At 45.6% G+C, this 19,016-nt stretch overlaps 1 protein-coding gene across 1 annotated transcript in view; it reads right to left on the bottom strand.

Annotated features, from left to right (window-relative positions):
* The window catches only part of PITRM1 (pitrilysin metallopeptidase 1), a 354,406-nt gene that overhangs the window by 174,926 nt on the left and 160,464 nt on the right, over positions 1–19,016 (bottom strand). The window contains exon 15 of the mRNA XM_086941520.1: positions 1,322–1,438. Within this exon, the coding sequence (XP_086797646.1) occupies positions 1,322–1,438 (117 nt within the window). The remainder of the gene's footprint in view (positions 1–1,321; positions 1,439–19,016) is intronic.

Consider the following 19,016-nt stretch of genomic DNA (forward strand, 5'->3'; position numbering starts at 1 on the left):
TGCTTCTGTTTTGATGCTGGTGTGGCAGATCGTCGCAGTTTTCTGCGTTCTTAATGACAGGAGGGCTCTTTGTGGGCAGGAGTGCTCCCAAGGCCACTTTTGGAATGACTATCCTCTCTCCAGCAAGGCATGAAGTTTAATTTTCTCCCTGTCGCGGTGAGTCCTCTTGGAGAATTGTTGGCAATAGTAACATTTCTCAGGGTTGTGTGATTCTGGGAAACCTACGATGCACACCGAGTGTGGGTCCGATTTTGCCATCTTCTTCCCAAAGGAAGGACATTTATGAAATAAAGTTGGCATATCTGACAAACAAAAGTTGTTAATTAGTCAAAAAAACCCTGTAAGCAGCTACCACCAGTAAAACATGTCGAATGTAAGTAGAAAAAAAATCAATTTCTGACTAGAGAAAAGTCAAAAAGAGACTAGCTCAAGCTCCAGGATCCTCACAGAAGGAGGCAGCAAAATGAACTGGCTTAAATGTCAACTGTGGTGCATGATGGGAGCAGGGGGCTCCTGAAGGTCCTAAAGGCACGGTGTCCAGGTACTTGGAATCCTTAAAGGCAGGGTGCTAGTGTTTTTGTTACTGTGACGTTTTTTCTATCATGCAGCCTATAAGCTAATTGCCTGCTATTACTTGCCTTTTTTCTGAAAATAAATGGCTGTTTTGGAACACTATTACAGTATATGTACTCTGTTGCAGTGTTTATATTAGAGATTATTTTCTTTTTCTAAAGAATCCATGTGATTTTGGCATCTTAACCTATTGGAAGTATATTAGGTTGCATATTTATGTATGTATACATGTATTTATGTATGTTTTGGAAGTACTCTGTACTCGTTTGTCTAAACATACACTTATTTATTCTTCTTTTTTTATATATGCTCCGGGATCCCGCAAGTGGGCGGGGATTATTCACTGCTTATGACTATTGATGAGTATCCCATGGAAGAGAAGTAAGGTTTATGTAGCAAAGTCAGTTTAACTGCTTTTTCTTAATTGGAAAATAAAACATCCAAAACAAATTAGAAAACGTAACTGCACATAGATTTTTATATCTGTATCATTATATAAAAATGTGAGATCATCAACATTTTCAAAGATTCACTTTATTTGAAAAAAGTGTTCCAGGATACCTGCATGCAGTAGGAAAAAATCTAACATTTATCACTATAATAAAGATCTGAAGTTGCAGATTTGCTTTTTAGTTTTTACCATACAATAATCATGAACGTTACAGAGCGTAAACCTGTCAATTAGCCAACAAACGACAGGCAAAGCCAATATTCTGATACTATTTGCATATAGAGAGCATGTACTAACCTACAAACTCTGTTTCCAGCTCTGTGTAAGGAATTGTGGGCTCAATATCTGAGAGCTTCAGTGCAGGAAGGCAGGAAGCATCCTGAGGCTTACTCTGCAAAGCCATCAATTCTAAACCTGAAAAAGACAAAGAATGTTCAGTTGAGTTTCTGCTCACTACCACAGAGATGTTAAAGTCAAGAATAGGGATTTGGAGGGGATTTGTAGCAGAATATTGTCAATGACTTCTGTACACTTGTAGACTTCAAACAAAACAAAGTTTAATACAAAGAAAATATTTTTTCCCAACATATTTAAGGGGTGACTGTTGAAAATACATAGAGGGACTTTTTCTGCACATGCATATTGATGTACATACTAATTTGTATCAGATCTTCAAAACTGCTTTCATTGCACCTCGAGCCGGATGCTGCCATGCATAAGTAATATCTTTATTGCTCACATAATGCAGAAATATATACTCAAACTCAACAAATATAAGAACAGGAATGATTAAATTTCCCTTCTAATGCAGCAGTCTCAGGCTTACCTAAGAAACTCAATTGGTAGGTCAGTAAATCTAAGCTGTACCCAGGGCATCCCAGCTCAGGCACTTTGTGACTTTTCTAAGAGTCGACTGTCAACTGACCACTTTCCATGCTCCATTGTTGCCCGCTTAGCAAGAGCTTAAATGAAACAGCTTTATAATGTGTTTAGTAGGGGAAAAAAACTATGACGTAACAGTGTTTTTTTCCTAAAAAAAGTTGATTAGATTAAGATTACAAACAGGATGCCTCATCACGGTGCTGTTGAGTGGGTGAGGCAACTGGGACAGGGGTCACCATGTGAAAACACTGAGGAAAGGTTAATGTGCCTAGGAAACCAGGATTGCTAGATTAGATTATTTAGAAGAGTAGTAAACTTCTATAATGGTGAAACACCAACGACAATTTAGGATGCAAAACAGTCAAAAGTATATTTAGGCCACAGAGAAAGATTGAATGAGCATAACTAAGTAACAACATTGGAAGGTGGTAGTCGAAGAAAACTCCTACTACAGGATCTGAAACATGGCCACCAGAGGTTACTTCAATAACCAATAAAACAAACAGCCAGTCATACTCTTTCACCGGCAAAAAAGTGGTGAATGGCTCAATTTGAGGAGGAATGTCAGTAAACCAGTGGGCTGAAAATTTTGCATTTCAAATCATCTGATGGAATGGTATGAACTGGCACCACAGTAGTTGGTTGGGCTTACTGAGCAAGAACGGATTGAATGCTTTTTAAATGTGCATACAGCTAGAACCTTCATTTATGGTCCAAATTCTGCAGCTTCAGGGCATCTATTTGAGGGCTCAGTCAGAACGATCTCCGCACATAGTATCCAACCATCTACTCGAGGTTATTATGATTTACCACTCCATCTAACCTGCTGAATGCATTTTTTATCGATTTTTTTCCCCCCCACAGCATACAAAACTAGTAAATACAAGTAAAAGCACAGCGCCAGGACGCCGTACGGTAACAGTGCGCTCTACAAATGTAAAAAATAAAATAAACTAGTATTTTTAGAATGGTCTATTAAAAGTGAAAACTTGAATTTGTGCTGTTGTATTAGACACAACAGGGTCTTCAATTTCAACCTTTTTGCTAGGGATTTATTTTTTTCTAAGTGCTTATTAGTTACCTTTTCTGCCACTACGCCAGCACTTTTTGTATAGACAGAAATTCCTGTGAATTATTTTGGTGAACAGAAATATTGGAAGAGCAAACAAAAATGCACACTGCCTCTAAGGGGAAAAAATAGAATAGCCTCGTTCTTGGTCTCACTTCAGCAACAGAAATCATGCCTCCAACCGGATGCTGGGTGGGACCCACTTTGACACCCAACAAGTTCCCTCAAAGAAACTGTGAAGATCTATCTTTTAAGCAGGGTAAAGACGGTGTAAACAAGCTAGGAAAAGTGTGAAACACTGTATTTGGACGATAAAATGTTTTTGCTATGGGACACACTGAGGAAGACATCAAGTAGGTGGTTTTAGATAAACCCTACTACTTTAGAGAGATGGGCCCTCTAGATAAAGTCCACTTCTGCATAGAACAACAATGGGTTTTCAGGTAGAGTAGCCATGTACGGGTTCTCAATGATAACATTCCCTGGTGTTTCTTATAAAACTGCACTGCACCGAATTCATTGAGTGGACCTATAGGATAACTATTACATAACTTATCATGCCTTTTCATATATACAAATACACTGTTTAGAATATCAACATCTGGTCCGGAGTACAGTTATTTATTCCATGATCGTTGATGGGAGTTGTTTAAATGCGATCTCCATTTAAAACAAATTCCATTGTATTCTCTTTAGTTCTTTGTGTTTCCTGGTTGGATTTATTACTCCCTATGCCAACATTTAAGATACACCGATTCTCCCTTTGCTATAAAAAAATTCGTTTTGAGAGCCCCAAGCAGATTTATGAGCGGGAACTACAATTCCCATCATTACTTGCCACTACTTCTGGTCGAAAAAAGTTAGGAGTCCCCTAACCGGGCTCGTCTCTCCCATCCGACTTCTCCATGACGTGCGGCATGTAAGTTGAGAATTGGTCATCTGACTTTACATACATACATGGCAACATTTCAACTTTGAGAAGAGGGAGAAATATGCGTGGCTGGAAAGACCTGAATGACACGTAACAGGAAACTTGTCTGATTTAACACAAAATGTATCGCAGGCATCGGTGGCTGGTTTCATTTGATAGTGGTGGGGCATAAACTTTGTTGGAGTGCACTATGGTTCGGGCGCGAGCCCGAACATTTTAAGGGGGGGTTCGTGGGGGTTCTCCCCCAAGAAATTTTTGAAAAAAGATTGGGTAAATGGTGCATTTTCAAGCAAATTTGAGAAGCAAGAAGGTTAATAAAGCAATTGTGAAAATGCAGTTATTACATTAATAAAGGGATGACCTATAACAACATGTAGACAGAAATGTTTCTGAAGCTAGGCTCTGCCAGTGCCACACACCTCTGAGCAATATACACGCTGTGTGCCAGCAGGGTCTAGCGTCAAACATTTAAATTGTTATGTTTTTGAAGCTAGACCCAGAGCTGCCACTCAGGGTGTATGATTTTCAGAGGTGCATCACATGTGGGTGGGCATGTAGTTTCAGAGTGAGAAACATTTTCTGCACCAGTCTGTGTTCTCTCTATAAACACTAACACTCTTTGAAGTGCAGAGTCACTCTGCACTTCAAAGAGTGTTAGTGTTTTGAGTGGGAACCCGACCCGAAGGTGATTCAGAACTGCTTTAGATGAAGGCGCACATTTGCTTTGTGCGACTGTCCTTTAATTGTTCCAATTGCCTCTCACAGTCAAAGATAAAATGTACGTTTGGGCCATAGAGACTACGACTGTTGAAACTATAAACAATAGGCTCAATTTACAAGGCAATTTGCGAGTTTCAGAATACTACTATTGTAGTACTACATCTCAAATAACGAAGTGCTATTTGCCAAATTCCACCCTGTAGATTTTCACCTCAATCTGCTGTATTTCTCGGAGGGCTCCTACCACTACAAGTAGAACCCAGGCACATGTAGACCTACTACTTTGCAGTATGTGTGAGAGTAGCCAGGGCGGGGGAGTGTCAGAAAAATGAACAATACCTACTACAAAGTGGGAGAAAAGTAGGAAAAAGTACAAAAAGTAAGGGGGAACAGGAGGGCCATGAATATGTATAACCACTGTTACAAAAGTGTAAGGCAGACTCAGTGCTCATAAGTTACACCTACATCTATTCAAGCAGTACCACTGCCCAGACAGGCTCAAATTCACTCCAGCCAAGCCTTGGAGTAAGTCACTCACATGCACTGCAAGAGAAACACTCTGAAAACCAATGTAGACAGGATATAACACTAACAGCAGAAAGGCAAACATTAGTAAAGTAAATACAAATTTAAATAAATCAAATTCAGCTTGAAATGGAAGAAAAGCCATCACCCTAAATAAGACATAGACCTAAACTACCATATATAAAAGGAATAAATACACCCAACCTAGTCACGCACACACAAACCCTTTAAATTGTATTTGTGGCATCCGTTCTAGAAGGGGTTTCACTTTGTAAGTGATTGCTGGTGCCATCTTGGTTGGGGGGTCTAGTGATCGCACTACAGAACTCTTGCGTCTACGGCTATAAATGATGGCAGCCCCAAAAGCGCGCAGCGTAGGCGCGCAGCGGGAGCGCCGGAGGTGTGCCAGAGGTAAGCCCATTTGCGCCCGTTCGCGCACGGGACGCGCCGGGCGCCGAAAATACTACCTCTCGGAACCTAGATGTTCCCCTCTATTCTTATTCCCGCGATGAACTTTTATGTATCAACCCTGGTTCAGTTAGTAACCAAAAGTACAACTCCTCCAGTAAGCACCCAGCTACCTTGTCCTGTGGGCTGTTGAATGTGCGCTCACTCAAACACTGATGAGATCGCGTTACTTATCGAGTCTTACCATCTTGACGTACTCTTCATGACAGAGACGTTGACAACACCGACTAGTTCGGTGGAACTGGGGACAGCTTGTCCCCCGGGCTTCAAAATAATGCATAATCCTAGGGTGGGAGGCAGAGGAGGTGGAATTGGTATAATCTTCAGACAGACTCTACACCTCACACAGCTTAACGTCAAGGCTATTGCTGGGTGCGAAACACTGGGCTTTTCCATCAAGGACCTTGGAGGTGTGCTACTTATGGGTCTACTATGTTATAGACCCCCGGCTAGCCCGCTATCGGCCGTTCCTGAGCTCATAGATTTGGTATATGATCTCTCCCATTCCCACACAAAGTTGATGGTGTTGGGGGACTTTAATCTGTGGTCAGAAGGATCGACCAAGACGACCTACGAAGAACTGGTACAAGCTTGTCATAACATTGAGCTAGAACAACTAGTACTCTCCAAAACCACTCAAAGGGCCAAATTCTTGATCTACTCTTTGCTGATGCTGGTCGTACTTCAATACTTGACGTCCTGCCTCAGTGTTGGACGGACCACGCCCTTGTCCAGTTCTCCCTCTCGTGCACTAGCGCCTTCTTAAAGAAAGGGAGTGCGGCGAGCACTAGAATGGGGAGACAATGGTCCAGACTCCTCAAACAAACCATTCTGCCTTCTCTGCTGCCTGAGGGCTTTGTATTGGGAGTGAATGTGAATGAGAGCTATGAGACTTTCTGTCAGCAAATCTCTACTTCTCTGGATTCCTTGGCCCGCTGCGGAAAATCAAAGATAGGACTAATCTCGCCATGCCATGGTACTCGGAAGAACTTCGGCAGCTTAAGCTCCAATGCCAAACAGGCTGAGCGGACCTGGAGGAAACAGTACCTGGAATCACACAGAGTCCTCTTTAGACAAGCGCTGGCATCCTATAAACCCCAGATCAAGCTGGCCAAAGCCAGATTTTTAGAAGAATCTTTGCTGGCAGACGTAAACAAATCTCAGGCCTTATTTAGGATCGTAAAGGACTTGGCCCATCCTGGCTGCACCAAAAATGCCATCCCGGCCTCACAAGCTCTCTGCGACTCGCTAGCACAAGCCTTTGAGGACAAGATTACCAACATCTTAAACAATCTCTCCCCCTCAACTGGCGGTACTGCATACGACTCCATCTCGCCAGAGAATGGGAAGGAGTGTACTAAATCAGGTGAGCTGAGCAACTTCCCTCTACCATCTTTTGAGGACTTTTGCTCTTTGGCTGATGGGGTGTCTTCTGGCTCACCCTCTGATCCTTTACCACCCAGATTCTGGAAACTCTGTTGTGAAGAGCTGTTTCCCCCACTATTTTCCATCTGCTGCCAGTCTCTCACCTCAATATTTACAACAAGGGGTGGTGAGGGACAGAGTCTCTGAATTAAGCAGAAAGCTCTCACCCAGTCAAGAGATCAGGGCTAGATCCAACAGCGTTTTTTAGCTCACTGCACCATCCCAGTTTCAGAACCTGGCTGTATGCAAATTAGTCTGTTCCTGTCCCAGTGCATGATGGGAACAGGGCAAACCAAACTACAAAAGCCAATTCTTACACTGGGAAGGAAACAAGCTCCCGGGGACCGGTTTCTGGCATTACAGCCGTCTTCGGCCCGGTTTGCTTGAATCCTGATGGTGCAATGAGCAAGGGTCTCACATCTGAGAATACCCTTCCACGCTTAGGGTGGACAAAAATATTTACAACAAGGGGTGGTGAGGGACAGAGTCTCTGAATTAAGCAGAAAGCTCTCACCCAGTCAAGAGATCAGGGCTAGATCCAACACCGTTTTTTAGCTCACTGCACCATCCCAGTTTCAGAACCTGGCTGTATGCAAATTAGTCTGTTCCTGTCCCAGTGCATGATGGGAACAGGGCAAACCAAACTACAAAAGCCAATTCTTACACTGGGAAGGAAACAAGCTCCCGGGGACCGGTTTCTGGCTCAGCAAGGGTGCCAGACTGCTGGAAATTGGTGGTGGTCTCTCCACTGCTTAAAAAGGAGAATCTGGACCCCACATGCCAAGCCAACTTTAGGCCCATCTCCCTCTTGCCATTCCCTATCAAAATCTTAGAGAAATTGGCCATAAAACATCTCTTCAACTTTGAGATAAATGATGGTTTGGATGTGGCTCAGTTTGGGTTTCGACCGGCACATGGGACAGAGTCGGCACTGGTGACTGTTCTGGATGACCTTCGGACGCGGGCCGACCAGGGTCAAGCAGCCTTTCTAGTGCTGCTTGACATGTCGGCCGCATTCGACACGGTCAACCATGCAATTCTGATCAGGAGATTGACAGAGGCTGGGGTGTCGGGCTTGGCCCTTGAATGGCTGGTGTCATATCTCGATCAAAGGCACCAGGTAGTTGCACTGCCACCCTTTCAATCGAACATCAAGAGGGTTGGACAGGGAGTACCCCAGGGCTCAGCCATCAGCCCTATCCTTTTCAATCTGTACCTCCGCCCCCTGATCACGCTGATCAAGTCGTTTGGCATAACAGTCACCAACTATGCCGATGACACCCAACTTATCTTCTCGTTTGAAGGTAAGGGCGGGGTGTCACAGGAGGTTTTCCATCGATGCATGTGTACTACGGCAGAATGGTTGGGGAATAACTCCCTCCAATTCAACAGCTCGAAAACCGAGGTACTACATTGCTCCATGGACCGGATCCCCAGACCCCTACCAAAGGGGTTTTGGCCTCCCGACTTCCAAGGCACTAGTTTGCCTGCTGATTCGGTTCGGAATCTGGGGGTAATGTTTAGTTCCGACCTACAGCTGGACACATAAGTAAATAAAACGGTGGCTACGTGTATGTCTCTACTTGGATCCTTGAGAAAGATCCTACCCTTGCTTCCGGCACAGGCTAGACCAGAGGTAGTGCGGAGCATGATTTTAAGTCGTCTCAACTATTGCAACGCATTGCTGCTGGGGGCCCCAACTACTGTGCTAGGAAAACTCCAACGAATACAGAAATTTGCTGCCAAACTGGCACTTTCGCGACGTCGCTCGGACTCTTCTGTTAAGGCACTCAGGGACCTCCACTGTCTCCCAATCTCTCAACGAGTGAACTTTAAGGCTCTATGTCTGGTTTTTAGAGCTTTACACAGTCAAGGTCCGGCCCCTTTGCAGGATCTCTTTTCATGGTACATTCCTTCAAGATAACTCCGGTCAGCCTCAGCTCACTTGGTAGTAGTACCCAAGTTCCAGAGGACCCGGATGGGTGGACGATCCTTCAGGATTACCGCAGCGAGGCTGTGGAATTCTCTACCGTTAGTTCTAAGGGGCCTGGAAGATTTCTCCACCTTTAAAAAAGCGTTAAAGACCCACCTGTACCCCAGAACAATGTAAATAGATTGGAAGCTGGTAAAATCTTGTTCTGTGTCATAATAGTCTAAGCGCCAGGATGCCCGTCGGGTGACAGTTATAGCGCTATATAAGAACGCCTATACATACATACATACATACATTCGGAAACCAGCTTGTGTTTTGTCTCAATGTGGTGGTATTGTACCCTCGGTGGGAACAGCATACTGGAGACAAACATAAAACCAGACAAGAGGTCATGAATGTTTTCCTGAAACCAGGCTTTGCCGTCTGAGGTGGCATACTCTGCCCATTCCGTGTCGGATTTGCGTGTGGAAATAAATCACCCATTTTGCTCTGACACCACACCAACATGTGGCAAAGTTAGATGGGCTGGAGGGAGGCACGTCCGGAGGCACAGTGCAGGGAACAGCCAACTACGCTACCACAAAATTTTGTGGGGCGCAACACGTGGTACAAACAAAATGTCTGGCAAATAGCCCATTTGCATGGATGAGTTGCAATGCGTAACTAGAGTGTCTAGCTAGCCCGGCACTGTGTACACTGTAGCAGCTCATTGAACAAGTTTCACAGGCCACGGAACACAGAGAAATTGTAGAGTGCGCATGACTGCAGTCACGGGGTTCAGAGTGGTGCAAGCCACTCCTCACCGACTCGCCGCCCCCAGCCAGGCATATCCTCCCACCCGCCCCCAACCAGGGATACCACTGCCTTCTGCTTTCTCGCAGCGCGAGAAGCAGTAAACACAGTGGTGTTTAAAATATCATTTTATTTTCTGCTTCTTGCACTGCAAGTGGGGCGGCGCTCCTACGCCCTAATGGAGCGGCTGCTACTCACTGGAAGAGATTTTTTTTACCGTCTTCAAGAAATAACTTCGGTTTTATAGAAATAGGTCATACATACACCTGTAAGTAGAATGTAGCATGCTCACTTCCAGGAAGACAGTCAAATGTATTAATTTAATCAATGCATGACAAGTCAACATAATGGGAGAAACTATATAAGCCAATACATCTAGAAGAAAAGACCATGACAAATGCAAGGGGGTAATGAAGAAGGCATCAAATTACAAAGAGATGCTTTTGCCCACAGTACACTAGTTGTGTTCTCGTTGTAATCTGAGTCAATACCTGTAACAGTCTGTAGCACTAAAGTACTAATCTGTATACCTGGAAGATGAGCTGGTGATGAAGAGGAGGTGGAGAGAGCACATTATAGCACTGTTTGCACTGTGCACTTCTAAACACACTGAATTATAGGGAGACTGAGGTTGTGTTCGCACACTGCACACACTCTCCATGGGATCCCGATCTACGTACCTTGTGTGGTTTCTTGGGTCCCCAGCAATTCTATGTCCTCTTGACTGTGTGTCAACTCAAGTCGTGATTCTTATACCACTTTCTTCATATATATTTTGGTCCCGCCCTGGGGCCCACTGTGTATTCTGTGCAACTTACATAATTTCTTCCGCTATGTATTGTGTGCATTGTATTTATCTCAGGGTAGGAGATATGTGTGTGTATTAGAGAGTACTGTATAATAAATACATATTTTTATAAGTACCTTGTGCAGTTCTTTTCATCCAATCTATACCTATAAGATTGCATACTGGTAAAACAAGCTGTGTTACTCTCCTCTGGACTAAGCCTTAAAGCTGCTCTCCACACCTACCACTTTAAGAGCTTTCTAATGTGGTCTAAGACCTCTAAAACCATTGTATGGGGTTGTCTGCACTGGTGCAAGGTGCCCACTTACATAAGTGGACATCATATAACGGGCCAGCCTCTCACAAAAAGTTTGGGTGAAATAAAGTATTTGTCCAAGATCACAATTTAAACAGACAAGCCATTTTACACATCAGGCACTAAACAGTCTTTACTTACATTAATGCTTTGTTTTTACCTTGTTGTTCCTTTTTCACATAGCAGAACCGACCTGAAGGTACTGGAGTGCTTTACATGAGCACCAATTACATTACACAATATGACCACTCATTGTTTATAGGGAGATTACGTTATTTGCCCACAATCACAGGATGATAAGCCAACTCCAGGACTTGAAACTGGTTTCTGCATCTCTGGCCCTAACACCACAACATGAGTATGGGGAAAATCAGCATTTCGTTTTGGCCAACAAAATAGAGTTTTAGACTCTGTTTTTAGGTGCAATAATATGTAAAACTGGCAAAAATAAAAATGTTGATTCCCATCACATGCTTCTGTCTCCCCCTTCAAGAATTAAGGACAAAGCGTTAAGCTTTGATGTCTGAGGTAATTCTTGGAGAGGGAGATTAAAGCGTGCGTGAATCAAGACTGGCATCAACATTTTATTGTTGGCAGTTTACAAAGTGTTCAAACAAAAACAGAGTTGGAACACATCTTTCTCGGTTTTACTGAATGTTATTTTTTCTTACCTTGACTTCTTAACCTGTATCAGGTGCAGGCTATAGCAGTGACTGGGAGCTTGGCAATATTGTGCACTGGCCTGCAGGAGCTGGTTACCGGCAGTGCAGTACTTCAAGCCTGTCTCTCTCAAAGAAATGCCTGCTGTGGTGAAGCCCGCTAGAGATACTAATTACACAGGGCATAGGAGGCAGGAAAATGATTTGTTTCCGGAGTTCTCAACCCTAGGCTCACCCAAGCTCACATTTAAACCAATAGCTTTTGGGGCGGGCTCTGCTATAGTAAAAACTACCGGGACTATGCAGGGGGGGGGGGCATCGGGTTTCTAGATGAGGTGGGAGACTAGCCTTCAGATCGGTAGTCTCCCACCTGAATCGGGATGGTTGCCATGTCTGGTTACATATAGTATCAACCCGATTTACTTTTGGCCTTTTTTTGAAGTTCAACTTTGTTCACGCTGGTACAGAATGTTTTTTGGTATATGGTTTGGCTCTGAAGTCTTAATGTTTCATGTAATCTGTAGGCCATTGCCGTTGGGATTCCATTACGGATTTCATGACTTTTGACATTATGTCTTGTGACCCCAAGTGTTGAGTGTGAATTATCAATATGGATAAGTTACTTACCTGTAATCCTAGTTCTCTTCCAGGGGTATCCCCATCAAAGTCATAAGCACTGAATATTCCCGCCCATGTGCGGGACCCCGGAAACAATATAAAAATATATATGTAAAAAACACATATCTCGCTCCACATATATCTATGTACATATATTATTTTTCTCACACCAATGCAGTTCCATAACTGAGGCTAAAACAATGTAAACACATATACATGCACTGCAATTAGTTAGGAAGCAAAAGGAAAGAAAAGACATTAGGTCAAATAACCTTTGAACTTTGTGTTTTAATGAGTAGACCACTCATAAATCCTGAAAATTGCTTGTAAATTGACATTGTTAGCCCTCAGGCTCCATTGTAAAAACAATAGCATAGAAAATGAAACCATTTTCAACAAAAACTGGCACCGTGCCTTTAAGGCAGCCATGACCCCAGGCTTCCCATCATGCCTCAGGGGTGACAGTTAGGTCAGTTCTTTGCATAACCCTGAAGACAGGGCTCAACCACAAGATTGAAATAGTACCAAATCTCATTTACCTGGGGAGGCGGGTGGGTTGCTTATGACTTTGATGAGGATACCCCTGGAAGAGAACTAGGATTACAGGTAAGTAACTTATCCTTCTCTTCCAGGGGATCCTCATCAATAGTCATAAGCACTGAATAGAATAGCAAGCCCATCAACCACCTGCAGGTAAATGAGAAGAACATGACCCAACCAAATCATAACAGCCAAATACTCAGCTGTTAAACAGATTCCTCAGGGAGGCCTGGCCCACCTAGGTATCTGCTCTCGTGTCAGAATCTAGACAGTAATGTCTGGTAAATGTATGGACAGACCTCCAGGTCGCCGCTTTACAAATCTCAGACATGGGCACATCATGCAGGTAAGCCGCCGGGGCCGCTCTACCTCTAGTGGAATGCGCTTTAGGAGTACCCCCCAGAGGTTTCTGCGCCAATTGGTAAGCAAGCTTGATACACGAAACGATCCACCTGGAAATGGAACGTTTCGACGCTGCATGACCAGTTCTGATCGATCCGTAGTTAACAAACAATTGATCAGAATGTCGAATAGACTTGGACCTGTCCAGATAGAACTTTAAAACCATTTTCAGGTCCAAAGAGTGTAACGCCCTCTCAGCTGGAGTAGAGGGATTAGGAAAGAAAGTGGGTAAAGAGATAGACTGATTGACATGAAAATCTGATACCACTTTCGGCAGGAAAGAAGGGTGCGTTCTGAGCACCACTCTGTTTAAATGAAACACTGTATACGGTTCTTTAGTACAGAGGGCCTGAATTTCGCTCACCCTACGGGCTGACGTAATCGCTACCAAAAAAGCCGCTTTCCAGGAAATATGCTGTAAAGTAGCTTTATGTATGGGCTCATAAGGTGGGCCCATCAATTTTGATAGTACTAGGTTCAGCTCCCAGGGCGGAGAAGGAGGCCGTACAGGAGGGTACACCTTTTTCAGACCTTGCAGGAAATCTTTTACTTCTGGAAGCTGGAAAAAAGAAGTCTGTGAAGGTGATCGCCTATAAGCTGTTATAGCGGCTAAATGCACCTTAATGGAGTTAAACTTCAAACCTGCTTTAGTCAGGTACAACAAGTATGGAAGAACTGCTTCTTCCTGACTTCACCGGATTGTGACCATTCTGCATGCACCACATATAGAACCTCTTCCACTTGCATGCATAAGAATGTCTTGTGGAAGGACGTCGTGCTTCTCTCAGAATGGACATGCAGTCCTGTGGCAGTCCTAGATGGCCGTACTGAATGACCTCAGGAGCCATGCTGCCAAGTTCAGTGACGGAAGGTTGGGATGGTGAATCCTCCCGTTCATCATCGATAACAGGTCCGGCCTGCATGGAAGCCTTTTGTGAGGAGACACTGACAGGTGAAGTAGGTCCGTGTACCACCATTGCCTCGGCCAGTCGGGGGGCAATCAGAATCATTGTTGTGCACGAGTGGTTCAGCTTGCTCACCACCTTCAGGATCAGCGGAAGGGGTGGAAAGGCGTACACGAATTGCCCTGACCAGTCGATTAAAAGAGCATTCCCTCTTGTTCCTGGTCAATAGAACCTGGAGGCGAAGCTTAGGCATTTGCTGTTTACGTCGTCCGCGAAGAGATCTATGGAAGGACGACCCCATGACTGGAAAATGTCTTCTAGCACTTTGTCGTTGAGAACCCAGTCTTCTTTGTCTTCGAAGTGCCGACTTAGTGCGTCCGCCCTCACGTTCTGCTCTCCCGGGAGGTGGACTGCTTGAACAGACAACTTGCGAGCCAGAAGCCAATGCCAGATGCGCTGAGCTTCCAGAGACAGCGTCCTTGAGCGGGTTCCTCCCTGCTTGTTCAAATAGTACATCGTGGTGGTGTTGTCCGTCTGTACTAGAACCATTTCCTTCTGAAGCGAGGGAAGGAACGCTTTGAGAGCCAGGTGGACCGCTCTCAATTCCAGCAAGTTGATGTGATAAGTGCTTTCTTTGGAAGACCACAGACCCTGCACTTGTAGAGGACCCATGTGCGCCCCCCAGCCTTGCAACGATGCGTCTGTGATGATCGTTTGAGTAGGAGGAGGTTGATGGAAGAGAACTCCCACCTGCATGTTCTGTCTCTTTGTCCACCACTGGAGGGAAGATTGAGCTACCTCTGAGAAAGTGATCTGATCGTCCCATCGATCTGAATGCTGGTCCCATTTGTCCTCCAGATCCTGCTGAAGAGGACGCATCCGAAGTCTGGCATTCGGTACTAGGAAGATGCAGGAAGCCATCGACCCTAAGAGTGAGGCTATCTTCTGCACTTTGAGACCTGTGGCGAAGAATTTGCTGGCACTTGAGCGCTATCGTAAACTGTCTCTCCTCCGAAGTAAGCACTTTTCCTACTTCGGAGTCTAGCAGAGCTCCTAGGAAGTGGATCTTCTGAGTGGGTTGAGAGACAGACTTGCTGTAGTTGACATGCAGGCCTAGACGCTGACAAAGTTCTATGCATGTCTGGAATTGATTCCTTACATTGCCTGGAGTTGGACCTTTCAACAGCCAATCGTCTAAGTATGGGTATACAAAGACTCCCCTGCGGCGTAGAGCTGCCGCCACCACTGCGACACACTTCGTGAACACCCTGGGAGCCGACTTCAACCCAAACAGAAGGACTTTGAACGGTAGTGGGAGGTCCCCACCCAGAATCGAAGGAATCTCCTGTGATCGGGCCGTACTGGGATATGAAAATACGCATCTTGAAGGTCCATCGAACACATCCAATCCCCCTTCCTGAGATGTGGATATATTTGGTGAAGCGCCAACATGCGAAACTTTCCTTTTCGTACATGCAGATTGAGTGTTCTCAAGTCCAGAATGGGCCTGTATTCCTCCTTTTGGCCCTTTTTTCTGACCAGAAAATACCTCGAGTACACTCCTTTCCCCCTTTGGGCCACCGGAACTCTCTCGATGGCTTCTTTTTTGCGGAGTGTCGCTACTTCTTTCTTTAACCTTTGTAGCTGGTGGCTTGACGTTGACATCGGAGGAACGGGTGGAGGTAGACGATGGAAACGAAGACAGTACCCATTCTGCAGCGTAGACAACACCCATTGATCTTTTGTAATGACCTGCTACTCTGTCCTGTGATGCGCAATGCTTCCCCCCACTGGAGTGGACAACGGCGCTGGGCGAAGTGAAGGCTCATTGCTTCTGCTGAGTTTTATTGAAGTTGTTGCCTTGGCGCTGATTTCCATTTCCTTTGGAATTGCGCTTGCCTTTGTATTACGACTTTTGTTGGCCTTGCTGGTTCTGGCCTTTCTGCCAGTGAGGGGTTTGAACCCTCTGCTTCGAAGAGCCCTTGTTGTTCGAACGGAACTTCTTCCGGAATTCCTTTTTCTTTTCAAGCCCCACGGCTTTGAGGGTGTCTAACTCGGTCTTCATCCGTTGCATCTCCTCTTCAGCACTCGCTCCAAAGAGACGTGGCTGAAAAAGGAAGATTTAGGATTCTGGCTTGAGCCTCTGGTTTCAATGCTGTGAGGCGTAACCATGAGGATCTCCTCGCTGTGATCCCATGCACATAGCCATGCGCAGCCAGCGTTGCCCCATCTGCCGCCGCTCCTATAATCTGATTGGAGACTTGACCGCCCTCCATCAGAACCTCCTCAAAGTCCTTTCTATCTTCCTGAGGAAGTTTTGCAGAAAACCTCTTAAGTGAGTCCCACAGAGCTCTATCATACCTGCCGAGCAGCGCTTCCGCATTGGAGACTTTGAGGAAAGAAGCTGAGGTGTTACAAACTCTTCTCCCCCATGAGTCTTGCACCTTGCTGTCCTTATCCGGCGGTACCGTGGATGAGGAAGCTACCGCATTGGATTTTCTAGCCGCCGCAATGATTACTGAATCTGGCGGGGGATCAGATTTGAGGAACAGAGGATCCTCATCCGGAGGACGATACTTCTTGAGAATCCTCGCTGGAACGGACTTCACCGTTGCCGGAGTGAGGAAGACTTCATTCACTGGTTCCATTATACCCGGGACCAACGGCAACAAAGGTTTGGGTGCTGTTCTGTGTTGTAGGGTTTCAAATATGACCGTCGTCTTGATCTGCGGAGCTGTCATAGGCACTCCCAGCTTCAGGGCTCCCCTGCCTAAGTTGTCTTGGAACGAGAAAATATCTTCAGTTGGAGATATCCTCGAGCGTGGACTGCTTGATAGGGTCGGAGAGTACTCCCTGTGAGATCGGGTCCTCGAAGAATTTGAAGAACTTGAAGAACTACGGGTCCTCCTGGACCTAGGTCTTCTACTTGAGCGCGTTCTAGAACGAGATCGCTCTCTGTGACTAGATTTTCTCTTACTTGAGTGCCTAGAACGAGACCGTTCCTTGCGGGGGAGAGCTTGGTCTCGATAACGTCTTAGCCGATCTGCCGTCTCCTTGTCCTTGGTCCAGTGGTGAAGAGGTCTATTCCACCTTGGGGAAAGACGAATAGTAGGAGATTTGTGGATGGGATCCTTCACTGGTGAACTTGACCGTGGAGGCTGATCCGTTTGATCCTGTTGCGACCTTGCAGGGGATTTGGACCTCTCCCTATCCGAATCGCTGTTTTGTCCATCCGAGTATCTGCCACTCCGAGATGATGAGGAAGATGAGGAGAGGCTCACTAGAGATCTAGAGGAAGACCTCGACCGAGATCTCTCTTCTGCAACCCTCCTTCTCTTGGCAGGAGGATCCTGTACTGGAGATTGTTCCACCTCCGCAGCCGATGCTGAGCCTGGAGAACCCAACTGCGGTCCTAGGACGTGAGCCTGGCCCAATGATTCACTCTCTTTCTCCTGAACCACCTGCTTCAAAGGTGACCTCTCCTGTGACCTTGCAGGAGAGATGTTCTCTGGCTGCGAAACGCTCCGTTCCCTGGATCTTCGCTGATCCTTCGACGGTGGCTGTATCGACGCTGAGCTCCAAGCAGGTAGACGCTCTCTCGACGTCGACCGTGATTTCTCCAACGTCGACCTCGGGTGGTGATGACTGTCCTCGGCGTGGAGCATCTCGCCGTTGAAGGTTGTCTGCTCGACATAGACGGAGGCTGTTTCGACGCCGATCGCCGGTGTTTTGTCGGCGACTGGGCGTGCCTCGAGTCCGAATGCCGCTTCGACGTCGAACGCTCTTGATCGGGCGTCGACGTGGGCTGCTTCGATGTCGACCGACGATGACTAGTCGTCGACGGAGGATGTCTCGACGCCGACGGCCAGGCGTCGACGGAGAATGCCTCGACGTCACAGCATGACGATGCTGCTTCGACGACAGGTGGCTCGCCGTCGAGCTCTTCTGCTTCGCCGGTGACCTATCCCTCGACGCTGTATGTAGCGGAGGTACCTTAGATGTAGACGCTGAAGACATCTTCTTTGTCGCCGTCGACTGCTTCTCCAACACCGATCCAGACGCCGAATGTGAACCAGTCGGGGCTTCTTTCGACGTCGACCGCGCCTTCCGACTTTTCTGCTTCTTGGGAGATCTTCCTCTTTCAGAAAGCCCATAAACCCGAATTCTCTCACGTTCTTTCAGAGTCCTGGATGTTAAAACCTGGCAGTGTTCACAGGTTTTAGAGGAATGAGATTCTGGTAGGCACAGGATACACACTGAATGAGTGTCAGTCTTGGCCATCTTCCTTCCACATGAAGGGCATTTGTCAAAGAGAGAAGGCATCTCTGACAGAAAAATCACATTTTTAAGCCTAAAAAAGGTTTCAGTAACACCCTATGTCTAAAAGACGTCGAGTGAAAGCAAAAAATTGCTGGTAACAATAATATTTTTGACAAAAAGCCAAAAATAAAGGGAGCCGTTTCACCAGGGTCCTGACTGAAGGAGCCGGAAAGAACAACTGACCCAACTGTCACCCCTGAGGCATGATGGGAAGCCTGGGGTCATGGCTGCCTTAAAGGCACGGTGCCAGTTTTTGTTGAAAAGGGTTTCATTTTCTATGCTATTGTTTTTACAATGCAGCCCGAGGGCTAACAATGTCTATTTACAAGCAATTTTCAGGATTTTCGAGTGGTCTACTCATTAAAACACAAAGTACAAAGGTTATTTGACCTAATGTGTTTTCTTTCCTTTTGCTTCCTAACTAATTGCAGTGCATGTATATGTGTTTACATTGTTTTAGCCTCAGTTATGGAACTGCATTGGTGTGAGAAAAATAATATATGTACATACATATATGTGGAGCGAGATATATGTGTTTTTTACATATATATTTTTATATTGTTTCCGGGGTCCCGCACATGGGCGGGAATATTCAGTGCTTATGACTATTGATGAGGATCCCCTGGAAGAGAACTGGAGGTGCCGATTAGCGTGGGGTTTTGGTACGTGAGATAGGATTGTTTTACTTTTGCTTATTCAT

The sequence above is a fragment of the Lissotriton vulgaris genome, chromosome 10, assembly GCF_964263255.1.
Source record: "Lissotriton vulgaris chromosome 10, aLisVul1.2, whole genome shotgun sequence".
Taxonomy (NCBI): domain Eukaryota; kingdom Metazoa; phylum Chordata; class Amphibia; order Caudata; family Salamandridae; genus Lissotriton; species Lissotriton vulgaris.